At 42.9% G+C, this 19,029-nt stretch overlaps 2 protein-coding genes across 2 annotated transcripts; both read left to right on the plus strand.

Moving 5' to 3' along the window:
- Window positions 1-5,823: 5,823 nt before the first annotated feature.
- Window positions 5,824-8,735, plus strand: LOC119312361. Its single transcript, XM_037588086.1, has 2 exons — window positions 5,824-6,426; window positions 8,390-8,735. The coding sequence occupies exon 1, from the start codon at window positions 6,042-6,044 to the stop codon at window positions 6,423-6,425; it is 384 nt and encodes a 127-aa protein (XP_037443983.1). The 5' UTR covers window positions 5,824-6,041; the 3' UTR covers window position 6,426; window positions 8,390-8,735.
- A 932-nt stretch (window positions 8,736-9,667) lies between these two features.
- Window positions 9,668-15,264, plus strand: LOC119306515 (guanylate-binding protein 4-like). The gene is made up of 17 exons (XM_037582712.1): window positions 9,668-10,039; window positions 10,148-10,250; window positions 10,411-10,480; window positions 10,587-10,625; window positions 10,705-10,822; window positions 10,920-10,977; window positions 11,072-11,136; window positions 11,243-11,249; window positions 11,334-11,394; window positions 12,435-12,494; window positions 12,638-12,657; window positions 12,742-12,807; window positions 12,935-13,102; window positions 13,191-13,448; window positions 13,562-13,774; window positions 14,347-14,618; window positions 14,724-15,264. Exons 1-17 carry the CDS (start codon window positions 9,936-9,938, stop codon window positions 14,863-14,865), a joined length of 1,824 nt encoding a protein of 607 aa, XP_037438609.1. The 5' UTR covers window positions 9,668-9,935; the 3' UTR covers window positions 14,866-15,264.
- The last annotated feature ends 3,765 nt before the right edge of the window (window positions 15,265-19,029 follow it).

Here is a 19,029-nt window from a genome sequence, read left to right on the forward strand (position 1 = left end):
GGATCTCATCCGGACTCCAAACAACATTCGGTAACTGCACACTAATTCCCATAACAACTCTAGCATCACCGAACTTTAAGTGTGTAGACCCTACGGGTTCGGGAATCATGCAGACATGACCGAGACAGCTCTCTGGCCAATAACCAACAGCGGGATCCGGATACCCATGTTGGCTCCCACATGTTCCACGATGATCTCATCGGATGAACCACGATGTCAAGGATTCAAGCAATCACGTATACAATTCCCTTTGTCAACCGGTATGTTACTTGCCCGAGATTCGGTCGCCAGTATCCCAATGCCTCGTTCAATCTCGTTACCGGAAAGTCACTTTACTCGTTCTGTAATGCATGATCCCGTGACTAACTACTTAGTCACATTGAGGTCATTATGATGATGCAATACCGAGTGGGCCCAGAGATACCTCTCAGTCATACGGAGTGACAAATCCCAGTCTCAATTCGTGACAACCCAACAGACACTTTCGGAGATACCTGTAGTGCACCTTTATAGCCACCCAGTTACGTTGTGACGTTTGGTACACCCAAAGCATTCCTACGGTATCTGGGAGTTGCACAATCTCATGGTCTAAGGAAAAGATACTTGACATTTAGAAAAGCTTTAGCATACGAACTACACGATCTTGTGCTAGGCTTAGGATTGGGTCTTGTCCATCACATCATTCTCCTAATGATGTGATCCCGTTATCAATGACATCCAATGTCCATGGTCAGGAAACCATGACCATCTGTTGATCAATGAGCTAGTCAACTAGAGGCTCACTAGGGACATGTTGTGGTCTATGTATTCACACATGTATTGCAGTTTCCGGTCAATACAATTATAGCATGAATAATAGACAATTATCATGAACGAGGAAATACAATAATAACCATTTTATTATTGCCTCTAGGGCATATTTCCAACAACGTAGACACACTCTCCCCTCTCGTTGCTATGCATCATCATGATCTTGCGTGTGCGTAGGAATTTTTTTGAAATTACTACGTTACCCAACAATATATGCTTATGAGAGATATGCTTCTAGTGAACCTATGACCCTTGGGTCCATTCTCCATTATTACTAAGAATCCTACAGTTACCTTGTTTAATTATTTTGCTTTCTTTTTTACTTTTATTGTTTTGCCTTCCACTACCAGATTTAATTCTTGAAACTTGCAAGAACAAGGGAAGTGACGACCCACTTGCCTTTGTTGGGTGCAAGCATTTGTTTTATATGTGTGCAGGTACCGTCCATGTTGTTTGTGTGTTTCCTCCTTCTGGTTTGATAACCTTGGTTCTTAACTGAGAGAAATACTATCTGGTACTATATTGCTTTATCCTTCCTCTTCGGGGAAATCCAACAACTCCATCATGAATAGCAAAAGAATTTTTGGCGCCGTTGCAGGGGAGGCTTCACCTAACAAATCAGGTGCCTTCGCACAAACTTATGATTATTTGCAAGGATTTTTTATTTGGTTCCACCGGATTCATACTGCTTCTCGGTTATTTCTAACGCTAATCGTTCAAAAGAGAAGAAAATCCATTTTCCATTGTTTGGCAGGGAATATCATATATGAAAGAAAAGCAAGAAGAATTACTGCAGAAGACAACCTTCCATGCGACCGATCGCCCTGACGATTCCTTTCCCCCTGGGTAGCGATCGCGATTTGGCTAATTATGCATGTTTCCATCGCCGTTACAGGCCAGAAGCCCACAAAACCCAGACAAAGATAAAAAAAAGAAGGCCCACTGTAGAAGAAGACAAGGGACTATACTCTAGCACGCACGCGGGACACACTTATGGTCTAATCGGTTTCCCTAGAAAAATTAGCTAACCGCTTTGTTTCCTAGCCAGCAGGCGCCGCCTGCTGAGATCGATGCTACGCCGATGAGCAGCAGGCGAGACAACAGACAACATAAAAAGGCTAAGAAACATCAACAGTAAATCACGATAGATTTGCTGACAGATTATAAGTTTAGTTTAGTATTTCTCTAAAAAACGTTAGTTCAGTTTTAAAAAAAATTATAGCTAAGAAACTAGTAGACAAGTTCAGTTTTGACAAGTTTATTAAGACCTTGGTGTCCATACTCGTAAAGCCGAAGTTAAGTTAATAGATATGTAATATTTATTCGGATTGTACAACAATTTGAATATTTTAGTCATATATATAGTTTATAGTATTCAATATGCAATGCTTTCTATGATTTTGGTGCTTCCAGTTCTTGCCCCCTTATCTTAAATTCTTGGCTCCGTCTCTGCATGCGAGCACACCGGCTCGCATGGATGGTCATATGAAGCGCCAAGAGCAACACCTTATCAACAAGAGACACTTTCATGAAGGGGGGGCACAACAGAAAACCCTAGCCATTGCCTTCCATTTCCGTCGTCATTTCACCCTTCACTATTGTAAGAGGAATTCCAATTTGTAAGATTGAGTTGTAAACTCTATTCATACTCATCTGGAGATCAAGATTATTTGGATCATTTCATTTCATTGTGGATCTTCCCTTTGTTATCGATATGGTTTTCATTGGTATATTCCCCACTGATTGGTAATTCTCTTATGATGTGTGAGTAGTTCCCCTTAGGCATGGGAGATGTAGGTGTGTGGTAAGATTCATTTGTGCGTATTCTATACGTCGCTATTTGTGTTTGTAGTCTTATGGTCTCAGTAAGTTATTATAATGCAGTGAACTCTATGTTGTTGTCCAATTTAAGTGCCCGGGCAACGTGATCTCAAGACATATGCAGGTAACACATTGTTTAGGAAATCTTCGACCTTCGACGTGATAGGTGGAGACATCTATGAGGACCGAAGACAATATCAGATAACGGTGATCCATCAAACTTAATGCTTGGTTTCGGTCTAAGGACCTTAACTGTAGAGATGAACACTCTATGGCAATGGCAAACCAGGGCCATAGAATAGAATATAATCCCCCAAGGAGGAGTTCCATAATCTTAGAGTGCTTCACCTACTTGACAAACAAATCGAATAAGGACAAGGTACCGACAAAGAAATTTGAACATGAAAGAACATGTGGCTATGATAACAAAGTACCCATTTGAGGACAAGGTACCGACAAAGCTAGGAGATCCAGGTATACCTACAATCTCTTGTTAAATTGGTAATCTCAATATAAATAATGCTCTTTGTGATATTGGAGCTGGAGTCAGTGTGATGCCCCTAGCTCTCCATCGCAAATTGAATATGGGAGAATGCGTTCCCACGGGTATAACCTTGTAGGTACCAAACATCGGCGGCTTGCCAGGCCGCGAGGCAGAGCGGCGGGCCCATGCCCAAGACGAGGCCTAGACACCATGTTGAATCAACGATGCCTCCTCATCCCACCGCCATCACCATCAATCTGGTAGCTTAGCTAGCTAGCTAGTACTTGATTGGTCGCTCGATCTTAGTTGAGAATAAGAGGAGATGAGGATGGATGGAGGTTTATATATGTAAAAACAAATGAAAGATTAAAAATGTACTTTTTATGATGATAGCCTAGTTTGTTTTGGCATACAAGTGATTCTTATATATCAAAAGAAATAGTTAACATCAAGTCCTTCCTCATGGGGATCTACATGACTGTTGCCAATCCAACAAGCAATGCGTTGGCTAGTTCTACCATATAGCAAGCAAAGTTGTGTGACTACAAGGATTTTGCTCACTCTGCTAACCTTCACAATCTCATGTAGCTAGTAACCAATTACCGACATGATGTGTGTTATAGGCCAAACAATATAGAACTGACGATAGATTACAACGTAAACCGGCAGGTGACAAAAGGAAGCATTCTCCCTGTCAATAGCCTTTTTTTCAAGGGACTGTCATGAATATTTTGGTCTACACCAACTAAAACACCCCAAGCCAAACCAGCTAGCACTTGGAATGCTACCACATACACTATCAAGGGAAAGGTAACATCAACTTTCTACAAAATATCAGTAGAGTTTCCTCCATTTTAAAAACATTCAGAACATGCAATTGATATATTCTATAAGCTCCATAATAGGCCACATGCATAATCACATCTAATAGTCAACCAAATATGAATCTCAACAAAATATTTCTAGCAAATGAATAGTTAGCCGACACACGGTGAAATAAAAGGTTCAAATACTCCATAACAGTTCAACCTGACATAATTGACGAAATGACCTCTAAAGTGTAGTGAAGAAGTAAACTGAAGGCACTACCCCCATAACCCTCGATGCATGTGTCTGCAAGGTTTACCTGAAAACATTAAAAAAACAAGAGAGTGAGTACAAAGACACAACAATACATAAAGGAATAATAACTAGCACACATATAAAAGTACGCACATGTCAAAACACTAAGTTTATATTATTTTTTCTTCTTCTTTTTTATGGGTGCACTATGTCTCTATTCAGGATCATGCACTTGTCAACACCTGTGTTGGTGTACTACATGCCTACATGGTCATCTCATCTTATTTAATTAGGTCTATCGATATGGCTTGAGTGGACACTCGTCGGCATCTAATCACTCTAACATGTCCAGATTGCCTCCAAAGTGGACCACAACCCAACCGAAGTTCTCAATGTGCCTACCGAAGTAGGGTACACTTTCTTCCATTGCCATCATGAATGCAAAGTCATAATTAAGCCCAACCAAACACCCCCTTAGTAGCCTTAGTTGAGCCCTTAGAAACTAGTCCTGTTTTCATCTCAATGGCATTCAAGAAATAAACACTTTCCAATTGATCACCTTGAAGAGTGACACTGCAGGCGGTGTGTGAGGCCATCTAATTGATGCTTGGACCAAACATATGCAAACTAGAAAGACGAAAACTAGTCCAGCTTGGACAAAAAACTAAAGGTGATATCACCACAAGTAAAAGAAAAAGAAACACAAAAGGTGATATGCAACAATAGTTGCAAATAGATCATACCCAGTTTCAACATCTACATGTGAAAGGACCGTCATTCATATCAAACTCGCGGAGATCCTTGGTGCTCGAAACAATATGTTGACAGCTAGCAGATGTAAAACGAAATCGAGCACCTCTTGAAGCTCTCTTATCTAGCAGATGTAAAACGAAACCGAGCGTCTGTCTTCTTCTTCTTTGCCTTTTGGCGGTGGGCGTTGCGTTCCACGAACGCGGCGACCACCGATGGGTCCTCCGGCACCGAGGGAACGATGATGGTCTCCATCACCTCCATCGCGGCAGCGGATGGCAGAAAAGGTTGGAACGATGGGGTGGGGGTCGGGGCAGATGCATGGGAAAGGGTGAGGTTTGGCACGAAAACAATTGTGGATGTCCAAATATATTGTCTCCGGGTGGGATTTTTGGGTTGGCCCGATGAGTTGGAGTCCGACATGGCGGATGTCCGGACAACCATCAACATTCCCTATGTCTGGTTTCGTTTTTTGTGATTTCAAACATCCGAACCGGACGTTGAATGGCAAAGAACGTTCAGTGGTTCAAACATTCAGAAACGATTTGGCGGCAGCGGCGGATCCAGGACCTAGGCCGGGAGTGGGGGGGGAGGGGGGCTGAGCCCGGGGCGTGAGATAGCTTATTTTGCACTGTAGCAACACTGTAATAGCACTGTAGCAGCCTGGCCCCTGGGCGGACCCTACCCTAAGAAGACGAGATTTTTCGTTTCGAATCAATAGTGACAAAGGTGGGTATTTCATGTTCTAAAAAAAAGGTGGGTATTTCAGCCATACACTCGCACCACTGGCGTGTGGGCTCCATCCGTCGGCTGACTCGGCAGTCCACGTGCGCATCCGAGTAGATAAAGCTTAGCTATAAATCCGGACGGGCTCGCGTCGCGTGCCCGGCCGGCAAACTGCGACCGATCGAACAACCCGAACCACCTGCCACCGCAGCAGCGGCAAATCCGAGCACGCCGGCGGCGGCGGCAGCACGGCGCGGGGCCGGCTTCACCGTACGCGCGCGGCTCTCGTGCCGTGCGCGCCTCAGCCTCCCCCCGCTTTCCCCAGGCGCCGGGAGGCGGATCGTGGTGGGATTCGGGTGCTGGTCAAAAGGCCGGGGATTTGAGGAAAATGGCGGTGCGGGCGGGGTGGGTGGTGGCGGTGGCGCGGGGGTCGGCGGCGGCGTGGCAGCGCGTGGCGTGCAACCCGGAGACGCTCCCGCCCGACCGCGTCCTCGCGCTCATCTTCTGCGGGCCGCTCCACCTCCTCGCGCGCCTCGCCGCCTGCCTCTGCGTCCCCCTCCTCGCCGCCAGCGCCCCCTTCCGCTTCGCCTCCCCTCGCCGCCGCCGCCGCCTGCTCCTTCTCCCGGCCCCCGAGCTTCTGCTCGCTCCGTACTCCCCCACCCCTTCCTCCTCCTCCTCCTCCTCCTCCTCTTCATCTTCCGACGAGGATGACGGCGACGGCGACTACGGCGGCTTTGAGGACGGGGACGGCATCAGCCCTCACGTCGATTGAGGTATGCGGCTGCTCATTCACTGCTTTTAAGTTCATGCCTGATTGCTCATCGCATAGTAAATTAGCTTGGAATAGCTTTGTTGTGCTCCTATTATGGAAATGGTTTGTGCAGTATGTGAATTCTGAATAATCTGTACCTCCCTAAGCAATGAACATCAAAATTCAGGATGGGTAGTCTGACTACTACCCGAACACGATGGATTTTCTTTTGGCCCCGCACTGGAATTCAACCGCATCAGAACTGTTCCTTGTAATGTTTCAGGGGGTGTTTGGTTCAGAAGTCCTAGGACTTTTTCTAGTCCCAGGACTAATCAAAAAAGACTCTCTAGTAGAGTCTTTTTCTAGTCCCCGTGGAAAAAGTCCCTCCCGTTTGGTTCCTAGGGACTTTTTCTAGTCTCTGGGACTAAAAAGTCCCTGAACCAAACACCCCCTTAGACATAAAAGTAAGATCTGGTGTCCTTCTCGAAAGAAAGAAAAAGCTCATTCGTATGTATCAGTTCTGGGCATGCGGTCATTTGACAGTATGGCTTATAAGCCGCTAAATTTTAGATGTTGCAAAGCGCTAGTATGTCTTGAGGAGGTGGATCATATAGCACTATGCCTGTAATTCTGCTGATGTTTGTCTGATATTCGAAATCGTTGAGCTGCAGTGTTATTGTGCATTTTCATTGTTTACTCTGCTTTGATCATATTTCAGATTTGAAAGCGGCGTCACTGAGTTGCACGCCTGGTTTAGTCAGTCTACATGATCAAATTATCGCCATTAAAACAAACATAGTAGTTTAGTTGCCCATCCAGGAGTTGCATTTGCAAGTTGGGAGTCCAACAAACCTTGGATTCTGAAGGGACAAGGTGACTCTGGAGTCTACACGCACTCATTTTCCAAGGTCGTGAACTTAGTGATGAGACTATTGATTCTTGAGAGAAGTCTTACATAAAACACGTGCTGTGCATTGTTGTTCCAAGACTTGCTATTGTTGCATTAAGGCCAACTGCAGCTCGGTCAAAAGACATTTCATTGCACATTCTGAATTCCTGATGTAAACAGAAAATTAATGCCGATGGAATTGAAGACTAGCTTGACAATGATATTCAACATGCTGGTTTGAGGTTTTGACTCCTAAACTCTGCCAGAGCAGCTTGAGATAATGATTATGAGGACAATAGTTCTCAAACACATCTTCATAATTGGCTGTCTCCCACCCTCCTCGATGAATGATGTAGCACCCTAAAACCTTTAGATTCACGACCCTCATTGAGTTTTGTTGCATGACTTCCCAAAAGTAAGACCTTAGTCTTAGAGAAAAAGCATGTTTCTGGAATTCCATGTAGCCAAAAGGAAATGTTCTATTTTGATGGGAGCTTTTAGGCACTTGGACTTTAGTTACTGGATCCAAATGAAGCTTAATATGAATCTTTGGCTACTTAAGAAAGTTTGATTTATGTTTTTATGGTTTAACTGCAATCAGAATTTATTTGATGCTTCTAGAACATAAGGTAGGTTTCTTTAATTGACCAGTTGATATCATGTCACTCTAATGAACTGAGTGGTTTCGTATTTTTTAGAAGATAGATAGTGCCATCATGGTCACATATAAGGGCTTCGGTCTTATAGATCATAATTTGTTTGTCCATATATGTTACTTCTGTATGTCAAGAGGATATTTTGGTACAGCATTTTGTGTATCTTTAAAGTTAATATTTACGCCCAATAGGCTACATCCTTTTTATTGGAAAAAATTCTTGGTGACTGAAAAATATAAAAGTAGATTATTAGAAGTAAAAAGTCACAATTTGGGCATGTCCGTATTCCTCTGTCACTGGCCTTTGAAAAAATTCTTTCACCCTGGCAATGAGGCATGTATGCTTGATGCCAAAAGTTTGCATTGCATTTCTTAGAATAAGAATTTCTGTACTGGAAAATGTTGAACTTCTACATATCCTCATCCTGCTGTCTGTTTCAGGTTGCTTAGGAATAGGCTCTGCAAGAGAGAACTTCGGTCATCAGTTTCAAAGACTACGCTTTCCTGCGATACCTCACGCAAAACCATCAGGCCTTCTTGTCTCTTAGTTTTCAGGACCTAACAATTTGTGGATCGTCACTGTTAATAAGCTTATGGGCTGGGAGCCACGAAACAGACATCCGAGGGATGAAAACTGGTTGAGATTGTCGGTGTGTATATTATATTATTGCGTTGCATGTATAAGTGAATCTCATCACCAAGTAGTGGTGATGAGATGTCACCTGTGTGGCTGTGTACTCGAAAGTGGAAATGCAGTTCCAGATTTCATTTGAAATGTCTGCCTTCATATGTGCAAATAACAAGGTCTCGCTGTTGCTACTTGATGAGTCACAGCACACCTTGGCTCTCTGAAAGCACACTGGTATTTAGGAGTTACTCCCTCCGTCCGGAAATACTTGTCATCAAAATGAATAAAAGGAGAAGATAGGGAGTATAACTTACAAGACATCCTTTAATAGTACAGGGAAGGAAATACTCCCTCAGTAAGTACACATAACTAATCTGTGGTTGCTCTCAGCTATATTGAAAACCTATTGCTCTGGGAATCAGTTAGCTTGAAAAATGTTCTTATATTATGAGACGAAGGGAGTATCTAATAGAGTTGTCGTAAACCAAAATGGACACATACAGCCAGTGGCGGATCTAGGGCCCAGGCCCGGGGCATGAGGCCCAAATCCTTTGTATTCTGTAGCAGCAAAATTCTTACAAATTGCTACAGTATAGTTAGGCGGTAGGGGCGGTCAGATAGTCAGGTTAACCAGCCCATCAGCATCAAGTTCTATATTTGGCACTGGTGCTTACATTAATGGGAGGAGATATGTCCTTTTTATCCAATATCCAGTAAGAACAATCATCTGCTTTTATTTCTTGTAATCTAGTTCATGAATTTAGGAGCTGAAATGTTGAGGCTCACAACTTAGCGAGACATGCACTTACGTCGGGGCCGGGCCGCCATGTTTGGTTAGGCCAGCCCGAGGGGATTCCATTCGTCCATGTAAAAACATTGTGACGACCGGTATAAATAAGTCTCGCGAGGTTGTCTCAAAAAAAAATATTAGTGGGAGGAGATACCAATAACTGATATCCCTAAAAAAAAACCAATAGCTGATTATTAAGCAAAATCTTGGCTAACCCATCCTCCGGGGGATGCCCAGCCAGTGTGGCGTCGCCTGGACGTCTCCTTTGCTTTCCCTCCCGCCTGGAAGCAAACCACGAGCAGGTGACAACCGCAGGGGAAACCCCCCACCGCGTGCGATCCCAAACCCAAATCCTTACGGCTATATCACCCCGACTCCTCGCCCCTCTCCTCCATTGCCCGCCTGTCGCCGGATCCCTCCCTTGTGAGGTGCCCCTCCTTGCCAGGGGAGAAGCCGCCGTAAGCCAGCCAGCTATTTGCTCGGAGGTGCTCGGCCGGGGTTCGGGTTCGTGTTCGTTCGTGGGAGCTGAAGGTGGCGTGCGGCGAAGGTGAACGGGTTGTGCGGCGGAGATGGGGTGGCCGAGGTGTGCCCTGGCGATATGCGCGGCGGCCGCGATGGTGGCGATGCTTGCCGCGGCGGTAGGGGAATCCGATGCGGGCGAGCTAGAGCGCGCGTAAGTAGTATAGTACAAAATTTCCGAAAAGAGACGCTACTGTACAACAAGGATCATTGTAGCTACAGTATATATCAGAGTTTTTATCCATGCTAGTTATACATGCAGGTTTCCGATCGTGGAGCCGGATTATGGCCACACTAAGCTCCGTCTTTCGAAGCAAGGCCTGGAGGCAATCCAAAGGATCAAGACTCCAATAGCTGCTGTTTCTGTACGTAACTTACAGTACCAAATTGCTAATCTGAATCAACTGTGCTTCCTCCTCGTTATTACAGAGCTGATTTCTTTTCCACTTTCCCAGTTAATGACACGACGATGCAGCTGTCTCTGCACACACTGACTTCTTTCTATGTGTCTGCTTGTCAAATCAGGTCATTGGTCCATATCGATCTGGAAAATCTTTCCTTCTCAACCAGCTTCTCTCCTTGTCATGTGACAAAGGTAACGTCAAGCCTCTGGTCTCTGTCTCCTTATCATATTACACGACGATTGCTTCAGATAGGTGGTTATTTTGACCAGGACGGAGAATGATAAATATGCTGTGCAGGTTTTGGAGTTGGACACATGCGAGAAACCAAAACCAAAGGTAAGATATATATGCCACCAGTTTAATGTTCTTGTCAATGTCGCACACATACGCTGATCTGAGATATCAACATTTGAAGGTATATGGATTTGGGGTACTCCCGTTGAGGTCGATGTTGATGGCTCCAAGGTGTCTGTCCTTTACCTGGACACTGAAGGATTCGAGAGCATTGGAAAATCCAATGTGTATGATGATAGGTATGCTGCCTACAAAATAAATTGTGTGGTAATCACGCATTATAAATTTTTGGCTCTAATATAGAATACGTCATCGGACGTTTTGTTTTCATGTCAGGATATTTGCTCTGGCAGCTGTCCTGAGTTCTCTTCTTGTCTACAATCTCCCTGAGACGGTGCGTTTCTAACGCCCACACGTCTACTCATATTTTGTACTAGTTGTTAATTAATTTAGCAATTTGATAGCCACTAATTCTACATACTCGATAGATTCGTGAAGCTGATATATCCAGACTCTCATTCGCTGTTGAACTTGCTGAAGAATTCTACGGAAGGTTTGGTTGCTGCCATTTCTGACTGGACCTTTCTATTTTAACAAGTGTATCTTCCTAGTGTGTTCTAACAAGTTTCTATTTTTCTATATGGCTTGTGCATAACAAGGGTGAAGGTAATAATACTTCATTAACTTGACTCTCAGAGTTATGAAAATTAATTGAACACTATATGTAATTCGTGTCTCCTGTTTCTGCAGGGCCAAGATGTTGCTTTCGAGCCAGCAAAACTTCTGTGGCTGATACAGAGGGATTTCCTTGGTAAGTAATTATTTGTGTATTAAGTAGGTCATTTTGTATCGCAGGGTAATTAGTATCGACTGTTAGATGCATGAATTGTCATGGGAGAAATATATTTAGTGTGTGTCACAGATCAGATCATCGGAATTCTAATTGATTAGTGAACTTGGTTCCCCTGAATCCTGATCTCACTGAAACTGTTGTATTCTTTCTGAAGATTTGAACATTTCTGAATTGAAGGCTTCACTTCAGGATATGATTGACTTTCCCTGTTGTAGATAGATGAATGCAACAAAATCTCTAAGTTTCGATTTCATTTCTCTTCTGTGCAGAAGAGTTTACATACCGTAGTCCCTTCCGCAGACCACACCGTATTGCCTGAATGGTCCTAACATGTTGTTTCTGTCTCGTCTTTTTATCTGATTATTAAATAGCACTTTGGCTGAATGTAGCAACTTAGAGATTAAGTAAATTGGCCTTAATCCACGTAGAGATATTGAATGTTATGATTAGCTACATTAGAGCTGAGATTTCGAAGTAACTAAGAGAGCCATCTTTATAAATAGGGGCAGCATGTATGTGTGTCATCTAATCAATGAGAAAAAACTACTTGTAAAGATATGAATCCCAGTCCCTAAACTTTACCCCTGTCATCCCCAGTGGCTGCCTACCCTCACTTCTTGGAGATGTAACCCCATTGGCGCGTCACTCAGACTCTTAGCAACCACAGCATGTGATTACTTATTTCATTGATGCCATTGAGAACGAATGGCATAATCATTAGTCCTTGCACGGCAAAACATTTTCAGGATACTCTTGGCATGGAGTTCATAAAATTCATTTATTACAGTAAATGGTTGATTCTCTTTAAAGTATCTGCATTTATTTTAAAATAGCTTTTACTAGTTAAGTAGTTAGCATGGGTTTTAGACTTGCAGCACTAAAGATATGTAGTACATGTTTTCACACAAGTCACTGTTTAGTCATGTCTAGTATTTGCACTTCACTGTTTGGTCAAACTTCCTTTTTTCGTTTTTTTAACTGTTAATTTCATAAAACAGAAGGAAAATCTGTACAACAGATGGTTGACGAAGCTCTCCAACGGGTGCCTAATAGCAATGGTTAGTTCAAATTATATTGCTGACTACTCCTACTTTATTAGTTTGAGATTATTTTGCTATTGAAGTACCTCTGTTTGCAGCTGCTGGATCTCGAAATATCTTTTGAGCAGTTGAATTAACCTTCTTTTAATTTCTTATTACAGGAGACAAATATATTGATGAGGTACAATTATTTCGAGCTATATCTAAGTGGAAAATATGTTATGCAAGTTTGTTAACAAAAAAAAATGGTTTCATGTTATGTTAGGTCAACCAAATCAGAGACTCTTTGGCAATTATGGGTGATAACAGTACTGCTTTTAGCTTGCCCCAGGTGTGTTACAACAAGACAATTATGGTTGTCCACTCAATCTAGGTTCATTCTAATGATTCTTTGCTAAATTCTCTTTTGTCTCTACACCTGATCGGGAAGTTGAGATGATGAAATTATTCTTTTCCAGCCTCATCTCCAAAGAACAAAGCTATGTGATCTGAAGGACCAGGAACTTGAACTGTTGTATGTACAGAGGAGGGATGAACTGAAGCAATTGGTTGCATCCATGATAAAACCAAAAATTGTGCAGGGTAGAACTTTAAATGGAAAGGAGTTTGTATCCTTCTTAGGGCAGGTAAAGCTCGTTGGTGTTTTTTTCTACGTATCTTTAATCTTAATATTTTCTTGAAAAATATTATCTGACATTGTATGATTTTGTATAGATACTTGAAGCTTTGAACAAAGGTGAAATTCCATCGACAGGGTCGCTTGTTGAAGTCTTCAATAAGGGCATTCTTGAACGTTGCTTGAAGGTGTATACTGAAAGAATGGAAATAGTGGTTCTTCCAGTATCAGTTGATAAACTTCAGCTGGCTCATGGGTTGGCAGAAGATGAAGCTAGAAAGCTTTTTGACAAGCAACATTTTGGTAAACATTATGCTGCTCAGTCCTTCCTCAATCTTGATGAAGAAATAAAAAAGGTTCTGTTTACAGCACTTAATTTTATGCACTTCAAATTATATACGTCCCATTTTTAGTTAATTAAATAGATGGCAATATCTATTATTTTCAGTTAACTGAATGTTCTTTTTAGGTGTTCAGAAGCTATGGGTTAGCCAATGAGTATCAGTCATCAAAGCTGTGTGAAGCAAAGTTCTCAGAGTGTGAAGAAAAGATGGATCACCTTCAAGCCTTGAAGCTTCCTTCCATGGCAAAATTCAATGCAGGATTTCTCCGCTGCAATCAAAGTTTCGAAATGGAGTGTGTGGGGCCTGCCAAGGGTAGCTATGAGCATCGAATGTCAAAGGTTTGTTTCTTTCAACGCAAGATACCTTCCATGAGGAGAGATAATCACCCACTAACTGCAAATGCCATACTACTTGTTTTCATAAATGAAAACCAGAAGAAATCGTCCTTTCACTTTATATTCCTATATGGCGTTCTAATTTAGTTGATGATGACTGATCACGTCTTACTTTATTCTGCTACTTCTATTTATTTATTTGCTGTTTTCTTTCTAATAAAGTAAAACGTTCATTGAAGTAGGTAATGATGTAGAACTAGCTTTAAGCACCTTTTCTGATTTATATGGATAGAAATTCGAAAAGACTAATCATCTAGACACTAATCATCTGTGAAATGCCAAAGTACACTTTCTGGAAGATGCTGTATTTTAAGGCCTGGAAACTCTCGTGGTGTATATTATCTGACTCTTAAGGCCGGTAATCAAAGACTAATCATCTAGGCACTAATAATCAAAGAGACCTGAAAACTGTACTCTTTGAACATTTCTTACCGAAGCCTATTATACATATGATCTCTCGTGGTGTCGTCTATTAGCTGACTCTTATTCCCATGCTGCATTGCATGCTCCAACAGATGCTCGCAAGGTCCCGTGCTCTGTTCATCAGGGAGTACAACAACAAACTCTTCAACTGGCTGGTGATCTTCTCCTTAACCATGGTGGTGATCGGGCGGTTCATCGTAAAGCTTCTTCTACTTGAAGCTGCTGCATGGGTGATGTTCATCTTCCTGGAGACGTACACGAGGTTGTTCTGGTCATCGGAATCGCTCTACTACAACCCCGTGTGGCACTCCATCGTCTCTTCGTGGGAGGCCATTGTGTACAGCCCTGTACTTGATCTTGACAGGTTAGCTAGCTTTCTTCCTTGCTGACACAAGTCCACAACACATACACAGATATCTGTCTGATTGCTATATCACTCTTACTTACAACATTGTTGTTTGATGAGCAGATGGGTGATCCCTATTGTTATCGTGCTGTCCTTCTTAGCTGTTTATTGGCGTTGCATCGGCATGAGGGGAAGGATTGGTCGATCGGTGTTACCCCTGTACAATGGGTCATTCAGAAGCTCCGGTCGACCGAGGACGGATTAACCCCTTCCACATTTGAGAGATATGGATATGGATTGATAGATGGTTCCGACTTCAGACAGAGTGGTTGACACTATTCTCTTCATGATAAAATCGGAAGGCGGAGATCTCGGATTCTTTCAAACGGGATGGATGAAGGCGCAAAAAGGGTTATGCTGCTGACCCTGTGAATTCCATGGTATCACCAGGGTGTACTGATCGGTGATTACAAAGAGGATCCTCCATTGCTAATGAGCTCATGGGCTGGGAGCTACAAAACGGACATCTGAGAGATAAAAACTGGTTGACATTGTCAGTGTACATATATTACTGCATTGTATTTATATGTAAGTGGAACTCATCACCAACTATAAATATATATTGGTGATGAAATGTGACATGTATATGTGCTTGAAAGTCGAAATGCAGTTCCAGATTTGAATTGAAATGTCCGCCTTCACATGTGCAAATTCTAACAAGGTCTCACTGTTGCTACTTGATAGTACTCCCTCCTCTGTAAAGAAATATAAGAGCGTTCAGATCACTATAAGTAGTGATCTGAACGCTCTTATATTTCTTTAGGGAGGAGGGAGTAATTGACAGCACATCATTCTTTCTCTGTAAGTACACTGGTATTTATTTAGGAGTTCTAAGACATGCTTTGACAGTGTACAGGAAGGAAATACTCCGCAGTAAGTGAACATTCCTAATCTGTGGTTGCTATCAGCTATACTGGAAACCTTTTGCTCTGTGAACCAGTGATGGATTACAGCTGCGCACTATAATGCCATGCCGACTCCTGTGCCCTGATTAAAGGTGTTCGTAACATGCGGTGCTTTCCATGATCCCGTCGCCGTCGGTGTTGGTGAGAGAACTGAACAGGTGACGTGCCTGTGAAACTCTGCTGCCTTTTCTTCAGGAATTGGATGTATATTTTGTGAGAACAGACAACTTGTATCATGCTTCACTCAGCAAGGAATGAGGGTTGGTGGATTTGGGCCAGAAGCACTAATTATGTGATGATTCCACACTGCATTTTTTGGCCATCAAATCATTACCTACAATTTCTTTGCTGTTATGGATATCTGTTATCCCTGGTATGGCCAGGGAACAATAAGTATGGGCTTGGTGGTGGTGGTGGACTGGTGGTGCAGCGAGATCGACATGGGCATGGACACAGGGGATCTTATCATGTGCAGTGCAGATGTGCCACCGCATTGTCATTCCTGTGCTCTCTTCTCATCTGATACGGCCAACAAATTTCATCCCTTTCTACTGCCAGTAATTTTCACAGCCAGTTAGTTATTTTTACTGTTTCATTTCCCCTTTTCAGCTCTACCTACTCCCTCCGTTCGGAATTACTTGTCGCGAAAATGGATATATCTAGATGTATTTTAGTTCTAGATACATTCATTTCTGAGACAATCAATTCCGAACGGAGGGAGTACGTAGTATATATATCCCAGCTTTCTCTTGGCTTGCAGCCCTCAAGAGGCACGAAACTGAATGTACTCCAGATTCCAGATTCTTAAAAGGTACTCCCTCCGTATTGAAATATAAGACCTTTTTGTAGGCTGGTTTAGCCTACAAAAACGTCTTATATTTTGATACAGAGTTAGTACAATTGTATTCATCTATATGATGTAGCTCCTTCGTATTTGTTGTGTTTCTGTTTCTGCTAGTGTTCCACAATAATGTGTGCGTGTACCTTACCTACCATGATGGCATGATCCATGGAGCAGTATGATCCAACAGGAAGGTGGCCAAAGACAGCCTTTCTGCCTACCCATTATCCTCCATAACCCATTCATCCTGCATTTAACCCTTTTTGCACCTATATATCCCACAGTTGAAATGCAGTATGCAACATGCCGAGACTCCTGCGCCCCAGTTACTGATTAAAGGTAGTATGCAACATGCGGTGCTGTAAAAACTGTGGACCCTTTTCGCTTGAGGAACTCGATGTGTATTTGTAAAGACAAGGAGATTATCTTATCTGTGGGCACACAACTGAACTTTTATCATGCTTGCTTTCTTCAGCAGGGTATCTGGATAGTGGGTTTGAGTTCAGAAGCACTAATTATGTGATGATTCCACATGGTATTTTGCTGGCCATCATTTGTGGTCTAGTCTCTCAATTTTTCAGTTATCCGTTAATGACATGCTGTGTGGTCAAGGAATTATGTTACCCCTGGTACGGCCAGGGCATAAGTATGGGGTGGGTAGGTGGTGGTGCAGCCCGGCAGCCGTGCAGCTCAGTTAGACAGAGAGAGATGGGGTGACCTCATCGTGTGCCACTGCATGTCATTTCTGTCTGTGCATCTGTTCTGGTACGAGCAGTTTTCATGCCCGCCTAAATTTTAAATGTTCCATTTTTCCTTTTCAGCTCTACTTGTACCCATCTCTATTGTCATGGTACGTATGCGTACGACGTAGCTTTGTTATGTTTATGCTGCTTGCGTTGCTCTACATGTGTGTGTATACGTACCATGCATGATCCACGGAGACGGAGTAGTGTCCAAATACGGCCTTTCCGTCCATGCATTATCCACAACCCATGATGGTGCATGCATGCATGCATTTATCCTGTTTTTACAGCATCAAGAAGCTAGAGAGGGCGTCATTCTCTTTCATTTTCCAAACAAATGATGCGCTGTCCTATCCTACGGTTGAAACGTAGCTTTCGGAATATTCAGTGAACTGAACAAATGGATCAGGGTAAAAAGAGTGCCCATCACTCATTGTGGGTGCGTGGAAGTGGAACCCTGCGGTGCGTGACAACATCGGCACATGATCGGCTCGCCTCCTGGACCCTGGACACGCGTGGTCCATCCCATGGAGCAGTACTACACTAGTTTACCTTACTCGCTTGTTTCTGGTTTATAGGTCTTATCTTAATTTTTTTCGTTTTCTAAATTTAAAGGGCTCACCTCCATCTCATTTTAAGATTTGAAGACACATTAAATGTTTGCATGCAATAATTAAAAAAACGCCAATGCATGTATTGTTCCTACTCATCTAGTGGCTAAGCATGCACGCACTGCAATTAATGCATCAGTTTAATTTAAATAGTTTTGTAAAGTTCGAGATACATTCCTCGACTCACCATATGCCTTAGTTGATGGGATTTCATATTTGAGTCCTAAAATCGGAAAGAAGAGAGTACCATGGCAACACAAGCTTTTTAGCCATGGCAGTTGCATCATTGCGCGTGTCTGCTGAACATCGGCCACCTGTGGACAAGAGCCATTCATCCCCGCTTTGGGGCCTAGAGGGGGCACTGATAAAAAGGGCTTGGCTCCTAGTAGCCTCCTACTAGCCTAGGCAAATCTAATCGCTTCACGGGCAAGCGATCCATCCATATAGGCAGGAGTGTACTCTGTCACGCATAGGCTATGTGTCTTCCTGTCTCGTTTGGTCTTTTATAAGTTATGGTTCGTTGGAAATCTGGTTTCCATTTGAGCTACAGTGTACCTGTTTGAACCCTTGAGAGGGACTAGTAGTATCAGCCTGATCTCTCTCTGTTCTTCAGGTAGAGCATTCTGCATGGCAGTTTCAGTAAAATTTTGCATCAGTGCATTAGACTCGTGCATCGACTTTCATGGAAATTGGAACCTATTCAGTTCAATTTTGAGAGACCATAATTTTCAAAGTTTGAGACTTAAAAGGTGCAGTGCATTCGAGATGAAGAGGTGGACAAAGTCCAGGCCTGTATATCGAGTACGCACAGCTTTGTAGCTTGTAGGGGTACTCGTACGTACGGTAGATTGTTGCATACGGAGTACATTGCTTGCTGGCTGCACTAGTAGTACGTGGCAGCAGGATAGGTGGTCCAGTTAACATGGATGCATGCATAGGACACGCTGTGATTGAACGGACCACGAAATGTTCCTGTGCATAGTGCATAGGAGGGTACAATTAGGCACGGGCTGTCATTTTGGTGAGACGTCTCCTTCGGCCGGCTTCTCAACCACACACACAAGAAAGCCATACTACTGTCAAACTAGATGACCTTTTAGGGCTCCTTTGATTCGAAGGAATTTTATAGGATTTCTGGAGGATTGAAACTCTTAAGATTTTTTTTCTATGTTGGTCCTTTGATTCATAGGATTGGATCCCATAGGGATTTTTCCTATGAAATCTTTTGTACTACATTTCATAGGATATCTAACATCCACTCCAACCTCT

The sequence above is a fragment of the Triticum dicoccoides genome, chromosome 5B, assembly GCF_002162155.2.
Source record: "Triticum dicoccoides isolate Atlit2015 ecotype Zavitan chromosome 5B, WEW_v2.0, whole genome shotgun sequence".
In the NCBI taxonomy this organism is placed as follows: domain Eukaryota; kingdom Viridiplantae; phylum Streptophyta; class Magnoliopsida; order Poales; family Poaceae; genus Triticum; species Triticum dicoccoides.

Coding starts and splice junctions, on each gene's coding strand:
- LOC119312361 (XM_037588086.1), top strand. CDS start 6,042: ATGGCGGTGCGGGCGGGGTGGGTGGTGGCGGTGGCGCGGGGGTCGGCG.
- LOC119306515 (XM_037582712.1), top strand. CDS start 9,936: ATGGGGTGGCCGAGGTGTGCCCTGGCGATATGCGCGGCGGCCGCGATG. Junction 10,251..10,410: donor CTCCAATAGCTGCTGTTTCT/GTACGTAACTTA, acceptor TTGTCAAATCAG/GTCATTGGTCCATATCGATC. Junction 12,808..12,934: donor CTGCTTTTAGCTTGCCCCAG/GTGTGTTACAAC, acceptor ATTCTTTTCCAG/CCTCATCTCCAAAGAACAAA.